Source organism: Acanthochromis polyacanthus, chromosome 4 (genome assembly GCF_021347895.1).
Source record: "Acanthochromis polyacanthus isolate Apoly-LR-REF ecotype Palm Island chromosome 4, KAUST_Apoly_ChrSc, whole genome shotgun sequence".
Classification (NCBI taxonomy): Eukaryota; Metazoa; Chordata; class Actinopteri; family Pomacentridae; genus Acanthochromis; species Acanthochromis polyacanthus.
The window spans coordinates 12,320,204-12,340,317 of NC_067116.1; the positions used below are offsets into that span (position 1 = coordinate 12,320,204).

Here is a 20,114-nt window from a genome sequence, read left to right on the forward strand (position 1 = left end):
GTTCCATGTGTATAATGTTCACAAATAATGCTGAAAAAGATGTCATTTAGGGTTGTTTTAAATGGTCAGGTCAAGCGAGGCACTAAGTAAATATTTAGTTACTGTGCTGCATATTTATTGTGATAATGTTCTTCGTAAATCCACAGTTAGTGAAAGCAGGAGATCACTAGTGTCTGCTTCAAATGTCAGGGGATGTACTCTGCTAGCGGGCTGTGCATAATCAAGTCAGGTAAAGCTTATTTGGATCGCTCTTAATCACAGTTAATGTGTCAGGTGGCTCCACCAGCAGAGACCTTATGTAACAAGAGGGAAAAAAAAGACACTTCATGGAGGAGCAACGGGAGCAAAACGTCACGATGGGTCTGACGCGGATACTTGATAGAACATAAACAGAATGTAAACAAGAGTGCCGCGAACATCCACAAGACATTTGAACACAAATATAAGCTTCTCCAATGGGGAGTCTTCCTCCTCCATGTTTTTCTTTCACCATCTCCCTCTGAGCTGTAATTCCCTCCGCCCCGCAGGGAGTTGTCTGAAAGTAATCAAGCTTGAGGCCCCTCTATGCAGTATGCTCCAGTTTTCCATTCCAAATTACACCTTTCCCATTAAGCACAACATCCTCTGCAGAACAAGGGCATGAGGCTGGATCCGGCAGCCATGGGTGGAAAAAACAAAAGGAACATTTCAGCAGGCAGCGGTAGATGTAAACACACACACACACACACGCACACCAGCAGACACACTGCAAACAGACACACTCCAGCATAAACCTACATCCACATGGACTCAGATACATGTGGTAATTTGGGATTTATGAAAAAAGAACTATTGCAGAAGGAAAACTGAGCACAAGTGTTACTGCAAATACTGAAGAACTGCTGAAATTTCATAGGCTCATGTGTCATTGCAATGTCTACAAAAATGACCAACTGTAAGGAATATTAATTAAAAGCATGTAGAGTCTAGAGCGTGGGATTAGAGCTGCTACGATTAGTTGTGTTTGGACATAAAGGAGTTTTGTTACTCCTCTAAGACAGTAAACTGAATATGTAAGGGTTTAGTGCAAATTAAAACATTTTACAACAATATCTTGGGCTCTGGGAAACACTAATTAACATTTTTCATCATTTTCAGACACTTTTTTGAACAAATAACTCATCAATTCATTGAGAAAAGAACTGACTAATTAACAAACATTGAAATAATCATCAGTTGAAACCCAGTGTGTGATGAAAAACAGTTAAGGTAAAACTTAACAAAAATCTGTGTGGGCATAGAAATATATTTTTGGAATTGTTTCCAAAAGGGGGCAGCACAGTGGTTGGTGGTTAGCACTGTTGCCTTGCAGTTAGAAGATCCCTGGTTCATGTCCCCTTCCTGGCATCTTTCTACATGGAGTTTGCATGTGTAGGTTTTCTCCAGCTTCCTCCCAAAGTCAATTTAACTCAATTGGTAATTCTAAATTTTCCGTGAGTGTGATTGTTTATCTTTCTGTGTAGCCCTGCGATAAACTGGTGACTTGTCCCAGGTGGCCCCTGTCTTCATCTTAAGTCAGCTGGGATAGACTCCAGAAAAAAAAAGAAGAACCCCAGAATATGGGCTCTTTAAAGCTGCAGTAATCAACGTTCTTTGGCCATTAGCAACCAGAAGGACTCCACAACAAACACATACGGCCACATCAAGCTGTCATGGCTAACATGTTAGCATAGAATCACATTAATCCACGTCCAGAAAAGACATCGCAATATCAGCAGTCCATCAGTATTGAAGGTGCAATGGTTTAGTGCACCAATGTCGGTTTTAAAATTACATAAAAGTTTACAGGTAATGTTACAGTTTTATAAAATATATTATGCCTCAGGGCTGCACAGGGGCTCGGTTAGCACACCTTGTAGCCGGAAGATTCCCAGTTTGCATCCCGGCCTTGGTGCTAAGTCAGCTGGGATAGACTCCAGCCCCTTGACCTGAATGAGGATTAAGCGGTGTACAGATAATGGATGGATGGATTCTGAAAGGATTCAACGTCTGTAAAGCAATTAACCAAAAAAACAATAATCGTCTCTTACCCGGCAAACAACTACGACCAGACAAACAGGTTCTTGATAGATCTTTTTTCTTATCAGAAAGCTCCTGACCCCTGATTTCTAGTTTATTGTATTTCGGTCGAGCCAACAGCTGCTAAAGAGAGTGGAGCTAAAAATAAAAATCAGTCAGTGCCAGTGGGTCGGACGAAAAACCAAACTGACTGTAAACCAGTAAGCAGCTGCAGACAGGAGGGGACGTCAGCCTTGAGGTGGTCTTGCTACAAGAGGGATGTCAGTTCAAATCTGCACCAGCTCAGCAGCTAGCACTGAGCAGCCCTTCAACAACAGCATCCATCCCCTGGGCCCAGCCTCCTTCCCTGCTGCTCAGCACAGGTTGACTCTGTGGTTGGTCTCTGTAGCACCCTGGTGTGAATGTCAGAGAGCTCACAGAAACCTTACCTGCACAAATAAACAGAAACTTTCTCTAAATGCGAAACATCTCCAGCCTCAGCGACACTCATTACAGGCCCGCAGTGAAATCATTTGGCTATAAAACACTTGAGTGATGCAGCTCCAGCTGACCAGAAACTGCCTTTTCATTTCCTTTAATGAATTGCAACACAGTTTGGAGGAGTTGTGGCTCATCTGTTGTCTGTGGAAACACAATGAAGGTGTCCCGTCCCTCCTGGTGCTGCCCGACCCCCCAGCAGTGAGTCAGAGGCTCAGACTCACACAGCAGGGCGACATTCTTTCAGTCCGACCCCGGGCCTGTTATCTCACTGCTGCCTCAAAACACTGACTCAGTCAACAACAAGCTCCAAAACAAGTCAGATGAGCCAAACAAGAGGCGATGCTGGCAGGGCGGAAGAACAAGCTCCCTTCATTAGATGACTAAAGTTGCTGCTTGATTCATGTTTGTTAGATTTATTTATTTTTTGCTCTCATTATTGGGAATGACTTGGAATAAATCAATGCTGCAGAAATATGTTTTGGGGTGACTGGGCCATAGATTTTAGGCATCAACCTGACTGTATTGATCCGTGGAGCAAAAATAACCCTGGAAACAGTTTGACAGGTCTTTCAATTAATCACATAAATTCTGTGACTGACTCGTTCGTCCTCTGGGACAACAGTGGTGCTAAAACTACAATCCCATTTCCAGATTAGCTGATTGACTCACAAGACAACAACTCTGAGAACTGAAGAGTTTAAGCTGCTTCACAAACATTTGATACTTCACATACTGAATATCTTGACTGGTCTGACAAAACATATTTCTCGCAATCCTCTGACATTCGATCAACTCAATAATTAGCATTTAACATCATTAGAGGTTAAGCTGACCTTTCAGGTAACATTTAAAGCAGCTGTTTGTATTGTTGAACTGCACCGCTCTGCAGACGGACAGTAACACTGGAGAGAGGTCTCAATAAATCAACTAACTGATTAATTGAGCAGTTATTTAGAGCTGCAACGATTAATCCAAATATCAAATTAATCTGTGTCAATAATCAGTTAATTGGTTTGAGTAATGTTTGTTTCAGAGTAACTGTCCAAAACATCTGGATCCAGCCTCTTATACGTCAATATTTCCTGGTTTCTGAGTATCAGTACAACTGAAGATGTGACCTTGGGCTTTAGAAAGTACTGATACTTTTCACAATTTTCTGACATTTCATAGACCAAACAATTAATGGATTAATCAAGTAAGACAACAGACAGATTAATTGTCGATGATAGTGACTGCTGGTTGCATCCTTACTGATATATAGCATGTTACTTCAGTGTGAGCGTTCAAAGATGCTCTGACTGATGTCACAGTTCCATAAATTGATTAACCAGATTGACAGAAAGCAGCAGCACTAATAATCTATTGATGGTTGGAGCCACTCAAGCAAAAAAAAAAAAAAAGAAAAGAAAAGAAACAGCCCCTCCACCTCTTAGTCATGAGGATGTGCAGCTCTTACATCTCTGTGAATTCAATCTCCCTCTGTGGACTGATGGTCGAGCAAAACTAGATTGAAAGATATCGCCAAGGGACTTTTTAGTGACTAAACAGACGTGGATATATCACCGAGAAACACACATTAATGCACGTCAATTAAGTTTGTTTTTTGAGGAATAAACTGCACATAGGTGGACACTGTATCTACGGACAGACAATACTAGCATCAGGTATTTTCACTCAAACTGACGACAACCTGAATTACATGGATGTACTCTTAGAGGTGATTCAGGGAACCAAAAAGCACACAAGGAAGCAAAACTAAACACAGAACCTGAATGTGAAACCATGGCTACACAAGCTGCAGTAAATCAGAGACACCAGCTGTACTAACTCTGACAAAACAACAGGCTCTAGGTAGCGATAAGCTCCTTTAAGGCCACTGTGAGGCAGATCACTCCACACAGGGACTCTCAGGGCTGATGTTCTGCCCCAGATGCCTCCAGGCTCCCCGGCAGGCAGGGAACGGTCCGACACATGACAGGGCTCATCTCAGACCAACCACAACAGTAACCCTGATCCTCCTCCTCTCTGGGGTAACCGGCGGCTCCTCACCGTCCAGCGGCTCCGCTCCCCGGCAGTTGCTGCAGATGTGTTTGATTTCTTTGCCGATCTGACAGTGGATCATGAACGGCATGTTGTTGTTGTTGGCGGCGGGCTGATGCTGCTGCTGCCTGCCGTCGGAGCTGTTGCGGGACTTGATCCTGGCCAGGCAGAAGGCTTTCCTCCTCTTCCTCGGCTTCTCCTCCTCGGACTCGCGAACCACAGAGGATGAGTTGTCGGGCTGACACCCGGTTCCGGACCATGAACGCCTCACGTCTCCTCCACAGACCGCCATGTTTGCGCTGATCTGCAGGGCTGGACCCTCTGCCCTCCGCTGCACTGATGATTTCAAACGGTCTGCAGCTCTGTCCGCTGCTGTCAAGTCAGCCATCACACAAACACACTGCTGGACACCTACTACAAAATAAAAGCATATGACCCTGATATACTTTTAAAGCTCTACAAACCTACACTACCCTTCAAAATTTGGGGTCCTTATTTTGGAAAGAAAAGTTGTTTTTTCCAATGAAGATAATATTGTGTGAATCAGAAATACAGTCTAGACATTGTTAATGCGGTAAATGCCGACAGCTACTCCAGGCACCATCCGACGCAATTGCAAATTTTCCTGAGAATTTTGAAGATTCAGCCAGGCAGGCCTGCTTTTTTCAGTAACTTATCCATTTTACTTACTGTGTTCACTTCCCTGTGAGAAGATGTTCCACCAAAACAATTTCCCCACTTTACTGTTTTGCAGAGGGCTGCAAAGCGGTTTGGTTGGTAGCACTTTCGCCTTGCAGCTAGAAGATCCCGGCTTTCCTTACATCTTTCTACATAGAGTTTGCATGTTCTCCCCGTGCATGCCTGGGTTTTCTCTGAGTTCTGTGGCTTTCTCTCACAGTCCAAAAACATTCATCCATCCATTCTCTACACACCGCTTTATCCTCACTAGGGTCGCAGTGGGTGCTGGAGCCTATCTCAGCTGACTCAGGCGAAGGGGACACCCCGGACAGGTCACCAGGCTGTCGCAGGGCTACATATACAGACAAACTATCACTTTCACATTCACACCTACGGGCAATTTAGAGTAACCAGTTAACCTCAGCATGTTTTTGGACTGTGGGAGGAAGCCGGAGTACCTGGAGAAAACCCACGCATGCACAGGGAGAACATGCAAACTCCATGCAGAAAGATCACAGGCCCAGGCCAGGATTTGAAACGGGATCTTCTTTCTGCAAGGCAAAGGTGCTAACCACTACGTCACCGTGCAGCCCAGTCCTAAAACATGCTGAGGTTAATTGGTAATTCTAAATTGTCCATAGGTGCCAATGTCATTGTTTGTCTGTAACCGTAGCCGTGTGAGAGAATGACAACCCTGATTAAGTGGTGTATAGATAATGGATGGATGAATGGATATTGCAAGGGCACAGGTGCCACATCCTGGGCTAAGCGTCACACACTATGATGTGATTGGTTTAGAAAAAATACACTGAATATACACTGCACACACCTTGTCTATTTTATCCATATTGCTTACATCTCTTTACTTACTATTTTATTTTATTTTATTTTATTGTATTTGTACTTGCACCAAGAGCATCAGAAAAAATTCCTTGTAAGCGTAAAAACCTACTTGGCAATAAAACCGATTCCGATTCTGATTCTGATTCTGATTCTGATTCTGAATGGGTAGAAAATGATGTGAATCATCTGCTACGTGTCAGACATCCTTCTCCACCATCATCATATCATCACCAGATGAGGGAATATTTTTTGAACAATGGTGTTTACCACTCCAGTAGAGTTCCAGAAACTCAGAGAAACGATGTCAACAAGCACTGAAGCTGTTCTGGCACCATAGCTTGGTATACAAAGGTGATGGTATAGGACCAATGACCTTTAACAAGGGCAGAAAGAAGATAATGAAGAGGCAACACAAACAAAAATAAATCAAAAATACACTACGTTAAGTCATATTACTAATGTGCATGATTTTAAAGAGAAATGCAATTGGAGAAGGTTGATGCTACAGGTACGGACCCGTACCCGTAGCATCTGTACTAGAGGTACGGACCCGTACCCGTAGCATCTGTACTAGAGGTACGGACCCGTACCCGTAGCATCTGTACTAGAGGTACGGACCCGTACCCGTAGCATCTGTACTAGAGGTACGGACCCGTTAAGGTCACTGAAGAGCTGGCGCCAGTTAACTACTATTTGCTGCACATTACAGGCAGTTTATATGAATGACTTTGACGGCGAACATTGTATAATTTAACCAAAAATACACCGTCTCCTCTCACACTTTAGACATTGCAGTTTTTACGCTTTTATAAATCAGAATCAGAATCGGAATCGGTTTTATTGCCAAGTAGGTTTTTACGCTTACAAGGAATTTTTTCTGATGCTCTTGGTGCAAGTACAAATACAATAAAATAAAATAAAATAGTAAGTAAAGAGATGTAAGCAATATGGATAAAATAGACAAGGTGTGTGCAGTGTATATTCAGTGTATTTTTTCTAAACCAATCACATCATAGTGTGTGACGCTTAGCCCAGGATGTGGCACCTGTGCCCTTGCAATATCCATTCATCCATCCATTATCTATACACCACTTAATCAGGGTTGTCATTCTCTCACACGGCTACGGTTACAGACAAACAATGACATTGGCACCTATGGACAATTTAGAATTACCAATTAACCTCAGCATGTTTTAGGACTGGGCTGCACTGTGACATAGTGGTTAGCACCTTTGCATTGCAGAAAGAAGATCCCCGTTTCAAATCCTGGCCTGGGCCTGTGATCTTTCTGCATGGAGTTTGCATGTTCTCCCTGTGCATGCGTGGGTTTTCTTGTATACATTGTTTTAAGTCCAGTTCCTATTAAGTAGTTTACCGCGTTCAGTGGGATTACCAGCCAATCACAAAGCGCGTTCATCAGCCGGCTCATTAATATTCATGTGCGTCTCATTAATATTTATGATAAGGGAAAGTGCCGTATCCATAGGCCACAGGCTATGGGTACGGTCCGTATCTGTAGACACTACCATTGGGGAAACAAATTACTAATTGCCATATTTTGATTATTAAAATGCGAGCATTACAGAAAAAACTGTTGTATGAAACAGGAAGGAGGTTAGTGAAGTCAATGTTTTTGTTCTGTGTTATCGGTTGGAAGGAGAAAAATGGATGAAAATGCAGTGACAAATATTCAAAAATGACATTTTTTCATTTATTTAGTGAAAGTTAATGGAGCATCTATTAATGATATTAGTTGGCATCAATTAGTCAATTTTTATGAGAAGCTCAGTTTTGTTCCTTTTTCCCAGAGCTGCATTCAGACTGTGGGTTATTTTACATCCAAAAGACTCACAAGCTTCGTGATTTTATTTTGAAGGCCTACTTCACTTCAGGGTTCAATCTATGTTTCAGGGGGCTGCTTTACACACCACTGGCGCTCACACGTTCAGCCAATCACAGATCACTGATACGTGTCGGACCTACGGCATTAACCAATGAGGTTGAAGCACCGGGATACTTAGAATGTAGTGGTTTTAGTAAGACAAAGAAAACAGAAAGCAGGAAAATCTACCTTTTTCTATACAGAAATGAACTCATAACCAGTCAGCCTTCATTTGACACTCATCAGCTGTCCTTTTTATGTGCTTATATTTACGCATTTTATATTTATGTGTATTTTAATGTGCTTGTTCTTAGGATTTTTGTGTAAGACATATTTCACAAAAAACACATATTGTGTTTGCCATAAACCATGTGTTGTGTGCAGCAGAGGAGGCTGCAGTAAAAAGACCACATTTCTGTGATCCTTGTTTGTTGACAGCACCACAGGTACCAAACTGTATGACCACTAAAGTGTGCAACATCAGATCTTAAAGGCTTATTTCCTCCCAAATCCTGCTTTCTCTCCAAGTTTGCAGAGTTGTAAAGGTTTATTCTGCCCCATTAGTACTTCTAATACTTTCTATTTAACGGGTTAAGTTTTTATAAAAAGGCTTGCTCCACCCAAAACTGTTTCTGTTTTTGCCAGTGTCTGTGGGCTAGAAAAGACAGCCAAGTGATTGACATGTCATCTGACCTGAAAAGAAGTTAATAAAAAAAACAAACAAACAAGGATCCTACAGCTGCAGTCCTGAAAATGCAGCCTCCTCCACTCCAGACACATACTACTCTGAACAGCAGTAGCTACTAGTCATTAACAACAGAATATCCCACCTTTAGTTATTTTATACATCCTATACGTTGTAAAGTAATTACGTAAATAGGTTATTGAAAACAATACATTAAACATGTTTTAAAATACACTACAGTTCAAGAGTTTGGGGTCACTTAGAAATGTTCTTATTTTGGAAATAATAGCATGCTTTTTTTCAATGAAGAAAACATTAAATGAATTAGAAATACAATCTAGACATTGTTAATGTGGTAAATGACTATTTTAGCTGGAAACGGATGATTTTCAATTGAATATCTACATAGGGGTACAGAGGAACATTTCCAGCAACCATCACTCCTGTGTTCTAATGTTACATTGTGTTAGCTAATGCTGTTGAAAGGCTAATTGATGATTATAAAACCCCTGTTCAATTATGTTAGCACATGAATAAAAGCGGTAATTTTCATGGAAGACATGATATTTTCTGGGTGACCACAAACCTTTGAAAGTTAGTGTAAATTTAAAATTGAATAAACACAGCACACAAATTTGTGGATCTGACATTAAATGTGGTCAAGAGTAATATGGAGTTGAAAGCTCAGTAATATAAGCAGGTGTGAGCCAACACGAGCCATGAAAGTAATCAATAGAATCTTAAAATAAATTTTACTGGAAGCCGATGGAGAAGAGCCAAAGCAGGAAGTACTATCTTCCCACTTCTAGGTGATGATCAGTCTGGCAGCTCGCTATAATCTGAAACATGTTTCAGGCTGAGGCAGCTGTACAAGTGGCTTTGATAGAGACAACAACAAAAGACGGCACAGACAGCAGCTCCAAGATTCAAAAGATGAAAAGAAGCCAAATTTGGAAAGGCTTTTATATGTTAAAAAAAGAAAAAAAAATCTGGAAGAAATGAGTCAACATGCTCGTAGGCGACATTTGTTTCCACTCTGTGGAGGCCAAAAAAGGGACACAACCTGCAGTTACAAGCCTCTGCCAGCAGGTGGAAGTCACAACAAATAAATCCAAAATGAATTCATCCCACCTCAAATCAGTGACAGACTGAGCTGCAGGGTGCAGACTGCTTAGGAGGAGTCAGTGTCTAATCAGCTGCTATCTCCTCCACCAGTCAGCTGTGGTGCTCAACAATAACACACCTCGGATGTGTGTGTTTGTCTAGACTTGTGTTTATATAGTCAGTCATTAAGGGCTATTTTCCATGTGCATTGTGTATTTATGCTTGTGTATTTTACATAACACGAACATCAAAAGCATATGCTGCATTTTGCTCACTGCAAACGATGACTCACGGAGCCTTTCAAAGTACACTGTTGTGTATCACAAGATGAAAGGAGAACGGTTTAGTTAACAAGGCTCGTGTCTGGAGTGAGCCCTCCTCCTTCAATGGAGGATCAAGCCTCCAGCTTTCTGCTCAGTTACAAGCAAAGGCATCAGCATAACTATAACATTCTTTATGAACAGTACTTGTTTGAAGTGGATGAGGCTAAAATTAGTGGGAAACAAGAACCGAGTAAGAGGCACAATCATTGCTCCTTATCTTATGTGTCACACAGGTTTCTCTATTTTGATGAGTTGCGTGATCTAAAACCACTCTTTGATCGTTGTTCCTCCTCCAGTGAGAAGGAGATGGGATATTAGAGTAGTGGTGACATGGACTGATCAATAAATCTATAGTTTCACTCTGTTGCACACAAGCTCAGGCCAACAGTACGTCTCATGGATGTGACTGGTGGGGAAGGTGAGTGCGCCTGTGCCTGTATTGACAAAGCGACAGCAAAGCATGATGGACCCTTGGCATGATTCACATTCTATACAGAGGCAGCTAAGAGGAGCACAGATTAGTCTGCACTTCCACTTAATGGAAATATTTGACTTTTCTGCTCAAGACAATTAGAAGAATGAATATTGTGAACGACATTTCTGAAAGTATCAACAGTAAAAGTGTTCATTATGCAGCGTGTTTTATTATCATACACAATGTTTTCTAGATTTAAGTTAATAGCGGAGTAAAATAGATGCTTCGGCATGTTAAGCATTTGAATTTGAGATTAAAACATGATTGAGACTGAGTTGTAGTTTGTTTTTCACACTATTTATTTGCAATTAGCATGTAAACTACCGTTCAAAAGTTTGGGATCACTTAGAAATGTCCATATTTTGGAAAGAAAAGCATTTTTTTTCAATGAAGATAACATTAAATGAATCTGAAATACAGTCTAGACATTGTTAATGTGGTAAATGACCATTCTAGCCGATTTTTAATGGAATATCTACATGGGGTACAGAGGAATATTTCCAGCAACCATCACTCCTGTGTTCTAATGCTACATTGTGTTACCTAATGGTGTTGAAAGGCTCATTGATGATTAGAAAAACCCTTGTGTAATTATGTTAGCACATGAATAAAAGTGTGAGTTTTCAGGGAAAACATGAAATTGTCTGGGTGAGCCCAAACTTTTGAATGGTAGTGTATGTACATAAAAACATTGATTATGTCATTACATACATTGTTTTGCTAGAATAAACCTGTTGGTACTTTGACATCTACCTAAATACTGTTCCAGACTGAGCAAGTCCTCATGGAAGCCGCCTCCCTCACCAGGACTATCAACCCTGCCACATGGCAAAAAGAACAGCTTCAGGAGCTTGACTGAGAGCCCAAGGTGTTGACCCAGCCTCCAAACTCCCCATATCTCAATCTGATCAAGCATTTAAGCAGCAAAACAGAAAACTATGTAATAATCTGCATTTTACTCCTGAAAAATCAATTTTATGCACAAAATTACATTCAGATTTTTGCTGTAAATGAAAAAAATGTTGGGTTCACTCTGAGCATGGCTGGTTTGTTCCCAATGATTTTACTGCAGAAACCGTGAATCTGCGCACAGCAGATCTATCCCTGTCTCACAGTTCAACTGCCTGCTTGTAGAACAGCATTCAGTCTGCTGCTAGGCTGCCTGTGCAAATCTCTCAGTTTGGAGACAGTATGAATTCTGCTGCAGTGTGATGCAGCAGTTTGATAAAGTCAAAGAAAAGAAGGAGATATTGCACGTTCAGCCCAAGCCAAGAGCAGATTTCAAGATTAGTGTGTGAGTTGGACATCCTGTGACCCTGAAGGGAATGAAGATGAGCTCCAGCAGGGCATGATTTGGAGACCCCATAGGTGCACTCCTGCCAACAGCCAGACTGCCATGGCTCCTTCATCAAGTGCAGGCTAAGATGTAGCATCTACGTGATCAAAATGAGCAGCCCCATATTCCTACCAATTACATCCATATTAAATGATTCTGCACTCCACAGTTTACATCTACTGCTTTATTAGTGACGCAGTGTGTCTCTGTGTCGAGATGCAGCAGTAAAGGTGTGCAGGGCATGGGAGTGGATGGTCATGTAGTGCAGCACATTAGAATGGGACAAGATCACAGGGATGAGGTTTTGTCTTTTCATGAGTGTAAATAGGATTTTTCTCGAACCTTAACCAATTGCTTTAGTTTCCTAACCTTAACCATATTTTAACAATAGTTGATTTTCTATAAAGATAATCCTCTCCTAATCCTGACCAGACCAGAGCTGTCATGCACAGTTATTGCAGATTTTTTTTTTTATTCTGCCATCAAACATTAAAAAAATAAAACATTGTCATTGAATGTAATTTGTGGTTTGTGCAGAATAATCCAATGCTGACATCCTTGCCTGGCTGTACAGCTGGCCTACGATAAACCTCATGACATCACCATCAGGGTTATTTTCTCAGACCTGACAAAGCTCCTCCACATCCACTTAAGAACTTGTTTTTACAGGCTATAGAAATAACTCACGTTAGTGGAGAGAAAATACAATGTAGCACAAAGTGACAATATAAAAGTACAGGTACCCTGAGGTAAGTATATTGCTACTCTTCACTCTTGTTAAAAAAGTGTAGGAACAGCTCACAATACATCATACATACTGAGGAGAGTCTTTTTCTTCTTCACAAAGAGACATAACTCCATCCATCCATTCATTATCTAAACACGGTTTAATCCTCATTTGGGTCACGGGGGTGGGGGTGGGGGTGGCTGGAGCCCTTTCCCAGCTGACTTAGAGTGAAGGCATGGGACACCCTGGATAGGGTCTATCACCAGTCTATCACAGGGGTACATATAGAGATAAATAATCACAGTCACATTCACACCTACAGGCAATTTAGAATCACCAATTAATCTCAGCATGTTTTTGCTACTAGGCAAACACGGAGAAAACCCACGCATGCACAGGGAGAACATAAAAACTGTATGCAGAAAGATCCCAGGAAGGTGCGGATGTGAACCAGTGATCTTCTAGCTCCAAGGCAATGGTGCTAACCACTACCAAGCCACTGAGCAGCCCAGAGAAATAACTCATTCAAGTTATTTATTGATGGCTCAAACATGTTTAGAAGCAGTCTCTCAAAGTTTCGGCAACATCATATCTGCCCAGTGTTGATCTACTCGCTACTGTTTCTTAAAAACACCAACACTGATGTCATTAAAAACTATGTTATAAATCTAAACTCAAAAATGCAGACATGATTTGAGGATGCAAACCTCCTCAAATCTCCTCAAATCTTTCTCCTTCCATAATAATTGTCTATGCTGTTACAAAACCTGTTTGTGCTTTTCCCACACATTCAAGCATGTATCGCATGTCAGTAATATGCATGATGCTATTTTATAGTCTTATTTTGCATAATTGAACATAAATATTTAATTTGATAGTCATAAACACTTTATGATGAAATTAAACATTGTATTTCTGACTTTAAACATCATATTACCCTACAGACAGTATTCACAACACATGAGGACATCCATATCTGTCTCTCTTAAAATGACAGTGATCCAACACCTCACACACAGTGTGACATTCATGGAGAGCATGAGCTCAGTAGCTCCATGCATTAAAATTGCATAGGTGGAATTGGGTACTTTTGACTAGGGTCCCTCAGGATTTTTGTTTAACAAAATTCCCTCAGGATTTCTGTTAAACAAAAGACCTTGTTTAACAGAAAGAGAAAGCAGCTACGTGAAGTCATGAATAAAAAAAATGACTGACAGAGCTATGAAAAACTGGAATGAAAGAATAAATCACCTGTGAGATATGGCATATGCTACCGTTCAAAAGTTTAGGGTCACTTGGTCGCCCATATACATAGCTTAACGGGTTAAGTGGGCAACTCATATACAGGGGCTTCCTCGACGCAGCGGACCAGGTTTGATTCCCGCCTGCAGCCATTTGCTGCATGTCTTCCTCCCCCTCCTTTCCTGCCTGTCTCTCACTGCACATATCGAATAAAGCGTAAAAAGGCAAAAAATTAAAACAAAATTTAGGGTCACTTAAAAATGTCCCAATTTTTTGAAAGAAAAGCAGGTATTTTTTCAATGAAGATAACATTAAATGAATTAGAAATCCTGTCTAGACATTGTTTATGTGGTAAATGACTATTCTAGCTGAAGACGGATGATTTTGAATGGAATATCTACATAGAGGTGCAGAGGAGCATTTCCAGCAACCATCACTCCTGTGTTCTAATGCTACATTGTGTTAGCTAATGGTGTTGAAAGGCTCATTGATGATTAGAAAACCCTTGTTCAATTATGTTAGCACATACATAAAAGTGTGAGTTTTCATGGAAAACATGAAATTGCCTTGGTGACTCCAAACATTTAAACAGTAGTGTATGATTGTCTAATTAAAGGCAAGACATTTTCATTCAGCAACAGTGACTTTCTCCCTTCATAAGCCAAACACGAAATTTCATTTTATTGCATACCCCGCCTTATTTATCAGAATTTAAATTCCCCAAACCGCATAAAAATGAATTACAAGAACAGAACTGTGACAGGGATTATAGATGGTGGATGTACTTTTGTTTGAGCCCTTCCTTTACTCTGTACAGACGAGGGGCTCAGCAGGAACACAAAGGTTTGCCAGGTTACAGCTCAATGTGCTGCAGACAGTAATGGACTTCATGCATCAGTGTGTCTGACATGTCAGGGTGCTTTCAGATACACAACAGTCTCTGTTCTACGTGGCAGCAGTCTAAACATGGATTTCTCATGAACTGTCCAGAATAATTTCTCGCTCTTTAGCTCACCCTATACAACTGTCAGTCATGACTACAGCAGCAGATAGCAGACTCTATATAGCCTATACAGAGCTTCTCATCTCTGAGCCTTTGTACTGTGATGGATATCCACGTGTGCATTGACTGAATCAATCTCACCTTGACCTGGCTGCACACAAATTCACATCTCCATGGCGCTGAGTTTGCCTGATAGAGCACACAGTGAAGCCTGTTAACTTACTTATCAAGCATTAAAAGGTGTGAAAATAAATCAAGGAGATGCTGAACTTCAGTATCACAAACCATGTGTTGTTGTGGTTCTAGAATTTCGTATGTGCTCGATTTATTGCCTCTGGGAGGATACTTATTGAGTTTCTGTTTTCTCTTTTTGTGGTTACTTTATCTTTTAAGATTATGCTAAACATTGATTGTGCTTTTGCTGTTGTTACTGCAAATCAAATGTGTGCAGATCTCGCAACTGACACACCCTGAATTTTAGTTTACCCATGACTTGTACATGCAACTCTGTAACTCTTCATTTTAAAATTACAATATAAATATAGTCTGTGTGATTTAACGGAAAACTAAGTGGAATGACAAAACTGGCTATTGATCAGGGTCCATAAGTCATGTGTCTGGGTTTCTACAACCCTGCACTAATTGCCAAATGAAAATGCCATAATCAATATCAGCACTGTTACTGCTGCCCTGACTGAAGCTGACCCACTGTTCACAGGCCAAGCTTGCTTTTAAACCATGCCTTTAAGCCAAATGCTGCCAATTTTAACTAACAGATAAAGTATTTAGATATAGTGCCAACTCGCGCAGATCCCTCAATGCATATAATGTATTTATTATCAAGAATTTGGTTTTATCTGAGATACACTTGAATGTTTTCTAATGTATATTCATATTCATATTTTTCAGAAAGTTATATGTAGAGCACCGTCCCTCATACACTCTCATTTAAAAGTTTGGGGTCACCCAGACAATTTCATGTTTTCCAGGAAAATTTGAACTTTTATTCATGTGCTAACATAATTGAACAAGGGTTTTCTAATCACCAATTAACCTTTCAAAAGCATTATCTAACACAATGTAGCATTAGAACACAGAAGTGATGGTTGCTGGAAATGGGCCTCTGTACCTTCATTGAAAAAAAAATGCTTTTCTTTCAAAAATAAGGACATTTCTAAGTGACCCCAAACTTTTGAATGGTAGTGTAAATGAAATTGTCCGTGCAAGATTATCATTCTTTTTTATGTAGTACTTTCACTTTGCATTCAGTGATTCTTGTTTCTTTCTATTTTGATTTATTGTTTAAAAGCTATTGATTTTAGAGCTACAACAAATGTTTAGTTTTATTTATTAAATGACAATCTATACATTATATATATTTATTTGCCTTCATAAGGCCAGTGCTAAATCTTATTTTTTATCACATACTCTATGTTGTTTATCAGAATTCAAATTCTCCAAACCACATAAAAAACAATCACAAGAAATAGAATTGTGACAGGGATTCTGAAGGGTGGATGTACTAGTGTTTGATGCCTCAGAAAGCCTCTGCACAGATGAGGTGCTCAGCGGGAGCACAAAAGTTTGGCAGATTACAGCTCAATGTGCTACACACAGCAATAGACTTCATCCCCATAATGAAAGCAAATGCTGTGAAAAAAAAAGAAGAAACGTTCACAAAAATCTGAAATTTTGTTCAAAATTAAAAGACAGTGTCTTCAAAATGATATATCATACATCTGAGACAACAATAGGCTCTAGACTAACTTTTCACATTATTTGCACTGGTGTTGTGAACTTTTTTATGTCACTGCACCAGCACATAATATAGGTGCAGCAAAATTGTCCATTGTGAAAAAAAACATTTAAGGGCATAACACTTTTTGGTCATTTTCAACATGCATTATAAATGTTTGTTAACAGGAATTAAGGTGCAGACAAATGATATATTCCATCTTCATAAAGATGATCATGATCTATGACTTAAAAGGAGTAAAAGGTTGCTCGTCTTTAGCTATATTATATATAGTGTTAAATTTTATTGTCATTTCTGACTCACTGCTCCAGTTTGCTGTTACCTGACGCTGAAAGACTGCAGGGAGGCTGCTTTGTCAACCACACACCTGTCACAGTACAGGACAGGTTTCTTGGAGATTTTGCGCATTTTTAATGTTTGAATTTGAAATGTTAACGCTCCGACAGCAGAGGCTTGATTCCCAGATAGGCTTTGGCTGCTTTTTTCTGCAATAGAACCATTGTGCAGTATGGCTGTTTTATAATGTCTCAGTGTTTTTCACAGTCTGACGATGGTGGTGGGTGGTATGGTGTGACCGATGAGCATGCAGAGACTCATGCAGCTTAGAGAGTGAGAGTGTAAGCTACAATTTAAAGATGTACCCTAAACACCACACAAAAGACTATTGACAGACACTAAAATTCACTGATAATCCCGAAGTGCCTCATCAGTAGATGATGCTCAGGAGTTGTGCACAGAGAAGCCTCCTGTCCCTGCTCAGTTACTACAGCAGAAGTGTGACCAAAAATACTTTCCAAAACAGTGAAAGAAGTCTTCAAATAAGAACATCAGATCTACCTCAGCTGAAACAGAGTGATTTTATCTCTTGGATATGTTGCTCAGAGAGACACAGAACATAGAACTTAATGTCAGACGCAGCAGGGTAACCAATAAATGTGGTAGATTGCATTCTACAGTTTTGGTTCTATGTGAAGCCAAATTCGTGGCACTCGGGACTTCTGCAGATTAACAGGTTGGACAGCAAGCAAATATCTGATGTTTTACTCGATTAGAGAAAAGCTTCTTTCATCTGTGAGTCTTTGTATTGTAATGCTGTAACTACAACTTTATTGTCCTATGTAGATGCAGCACATGCTACATGTGTCCCTGTACTGAAATAGAGATCCCTCTCTATGTCTTCAGTATTTGATGTTCCTTGGAATTCTTCTGTTTTCAAAACAAGATCTAAGAGCAAAAATGCAGAGGAACCTTTGAATCAAACTTGTGACACGGCTTTTGACTTTCAAGAAACAAAGCTGAGTTACAGAGCGTAGACAGTTTTCATTGGGATTTCTTTCTACCTGAACACTGGTTCACTCTCTGGTCACCTTCCGCCTGGTTTACTGCAACTCCCTTCTGTCTGGTCTCCCCCTATAACTCCCTCCACAAACTCCAACTAGTTCAGAATGCTGCAGTCCAGATTACCACCAGGACACCTTCTCTCCATCACATCAGCCCTGTTCTCCAATAACTTCACTGGCTCCCAATCACACATATCATCCATAAAACCATGCTGCTAACCTTCAAGGCCCTCCACCACCTCGCCCCTCCATACCTCACTAAACTCCTCCACATAAACACATCCAGCTGGACTCTCAGATCATCTTCCTTCTTCTCCTGCCCATATGACCACCATGGGCTCCAGAGCCTTCAGCTGCTCTGCCTCCCGCCTCTGGAACTCCCTCCCACCTGACATCAGAAACATCGACACACTGGACATTTTCAAATCCCATCTCAAAACCCACCTGTTCAAACAAGCATACTCACCTTGACTTCCATTCTTGGCCTTTCTTCTGTTTTTTAAAACTGCAAAATTTCATTCTGTTAAACATTTTACACCTTTAAGTTTTATATTTTTAATGTGAATGTGTTTTAACTTTGTTTACTTTGCACGGTGTCGCTGAGTGTTTTGAAAGACAAAGAAAATGTATTATTACATTGTTATTATTATTATTATTACTTGGATGACAATTACGAGTGAGGTTAGACTTGAAAAAGCAGGGCATAGTCTTGAGAACAGATCAACTGATTCTGAGTTCTTCAAAAGTGTCCTGTCGACAAATTAGCATGACAAATTCAATTCCACTCAGATCTACTATATTGGACTGATGACTGAAGTGTAAAAAGCACAACTCAAACTGCTTGTATGTTAGTGGTAAAAATTGTTTTTCATAATGTTCTGTTAAGGTCTTAGGTACTAAAAGTAAAGTGTGGACACTTTTGGGAGAACTTGCCAGAGTTTTTCTCATGTCTCTTCATGGAAGCCTAGAATGACTCCATAGTGTTGAGGACATTACGGGGGGCCTCACTTCCTTGCTTTTCTTGTCTCTGAAGACAGTTCTTTATGATTCATTTGAGCTTGTTGCCGTGATTGCAGAGTGAATTTGGGACAATTTAGTACCACCCTTATGGTACTGGTTAGTGCATAGTGGATCGAATCTATACATCTAAGTCAGGGGTCGGCAACCCGCGGCTCCGGAGCCGCATGTGGCTCTTTCAGCCCTCTGTTGTGGCTCCCTGTAACTTTGGAAAATAAATTGCTCTGCCTTTCAGGCGCGTTTCAATGCATTTTAATATAGAGCGTTTTATTGTGAAATTACCGCTCTTATTTTGACGCGTCACTCCACCGGATGTGCTGCTGGGGTTTTCCTCTGGCTGGGACATGACTATGAATGAGAGCGCAAGGTTGATGCAGAGGAGATGGAGAAGCAACGCCTGTAGTTTCACATCGTTTTTGTACTCAAGAATGGCAAGCCTGTATATTAAAGCTCCACTCCAAGAAAGACACGTCTGGTCTTTGATTCAAAAGTACTCGTGATAGGGTGATACACGTTACTCGCAAGAACACGGCAGCAGGTCAGAGAGTCAGAGGAGTGTCGTCTTGGAAAATAGGGCAGCGACTTACCGGAGAAAAGTTATTAGCTTAAGACAAATAGATTTTACAAGTTAAATAGACACTCGCAAAATATTGATTTCCAGCTAACATTACGTAACATATGAGGTCCAGGAGCAAAAATGACATTAACCAGGTAAGATAAATATTAGTGGTAGGACACAATTTTAAAAAATGAATCTAATTAGAGGCTTTGTAATTAATTAATCACGACTGATTAACAAGGGCATAGAGGTAAAAAAAAAAAAAAAAAAGCGATATATGCAGTGTTGTCTTCATTTTAAATGCCAAAAGGATTTTGCGGCTCCCGGTGTTTTCTTTTCTGTGGGAAACTGGTCGAAATGGCTCTTTGAGTGTTAAAGGTTGCCGACCCCTGATCTAAGTGATTAATACTTTTGGTATTGTTTGTTTTTAGAGTGTCTATAAAAAGTATTAACTTCTGGTCTCTGACTTTGACACTCCAGACCATTCATGTCTTTAAACAATTTCTATGTAGCTCTGGTTCTGTGTTTCTGATAACTGTTGTGTTGTAAAACAAACAAACAAAAAC

General features: G+C 40.4%; 1 protein-coding gene across 2 annotated transcripts in view; it reads right to left on the reverse strand.

The window, feature by feature from the left end:
* The window catches only part of phactr1 (phosphatase and actin regulator 1), a 50,225-nt gene that overhangs the window by 18,354 nt on the left and 11,757 nt on the right, over positions 1 to 20,114 (reverse strand). The window contains exon 1 of one of the 2 annotated variants that reach the window (XM_022205153.2): positions 4,588 to 4,933. The exons of the other annotated variant lie outside the window; for it this stretch is intronic. Coding sequence (XP_022060845.2) covers positions 4,588 to 4,870 — 283 coding nt within the window. The 5' untranslated portion in view covers positions 4,871 to 4,933. Of the gene's footprint in view, positions 1 to 4,587; positions 4,934 to 20,114 lie in introns of those variants that run through there. 2 annotated transcript variants of the gene reach the window in all.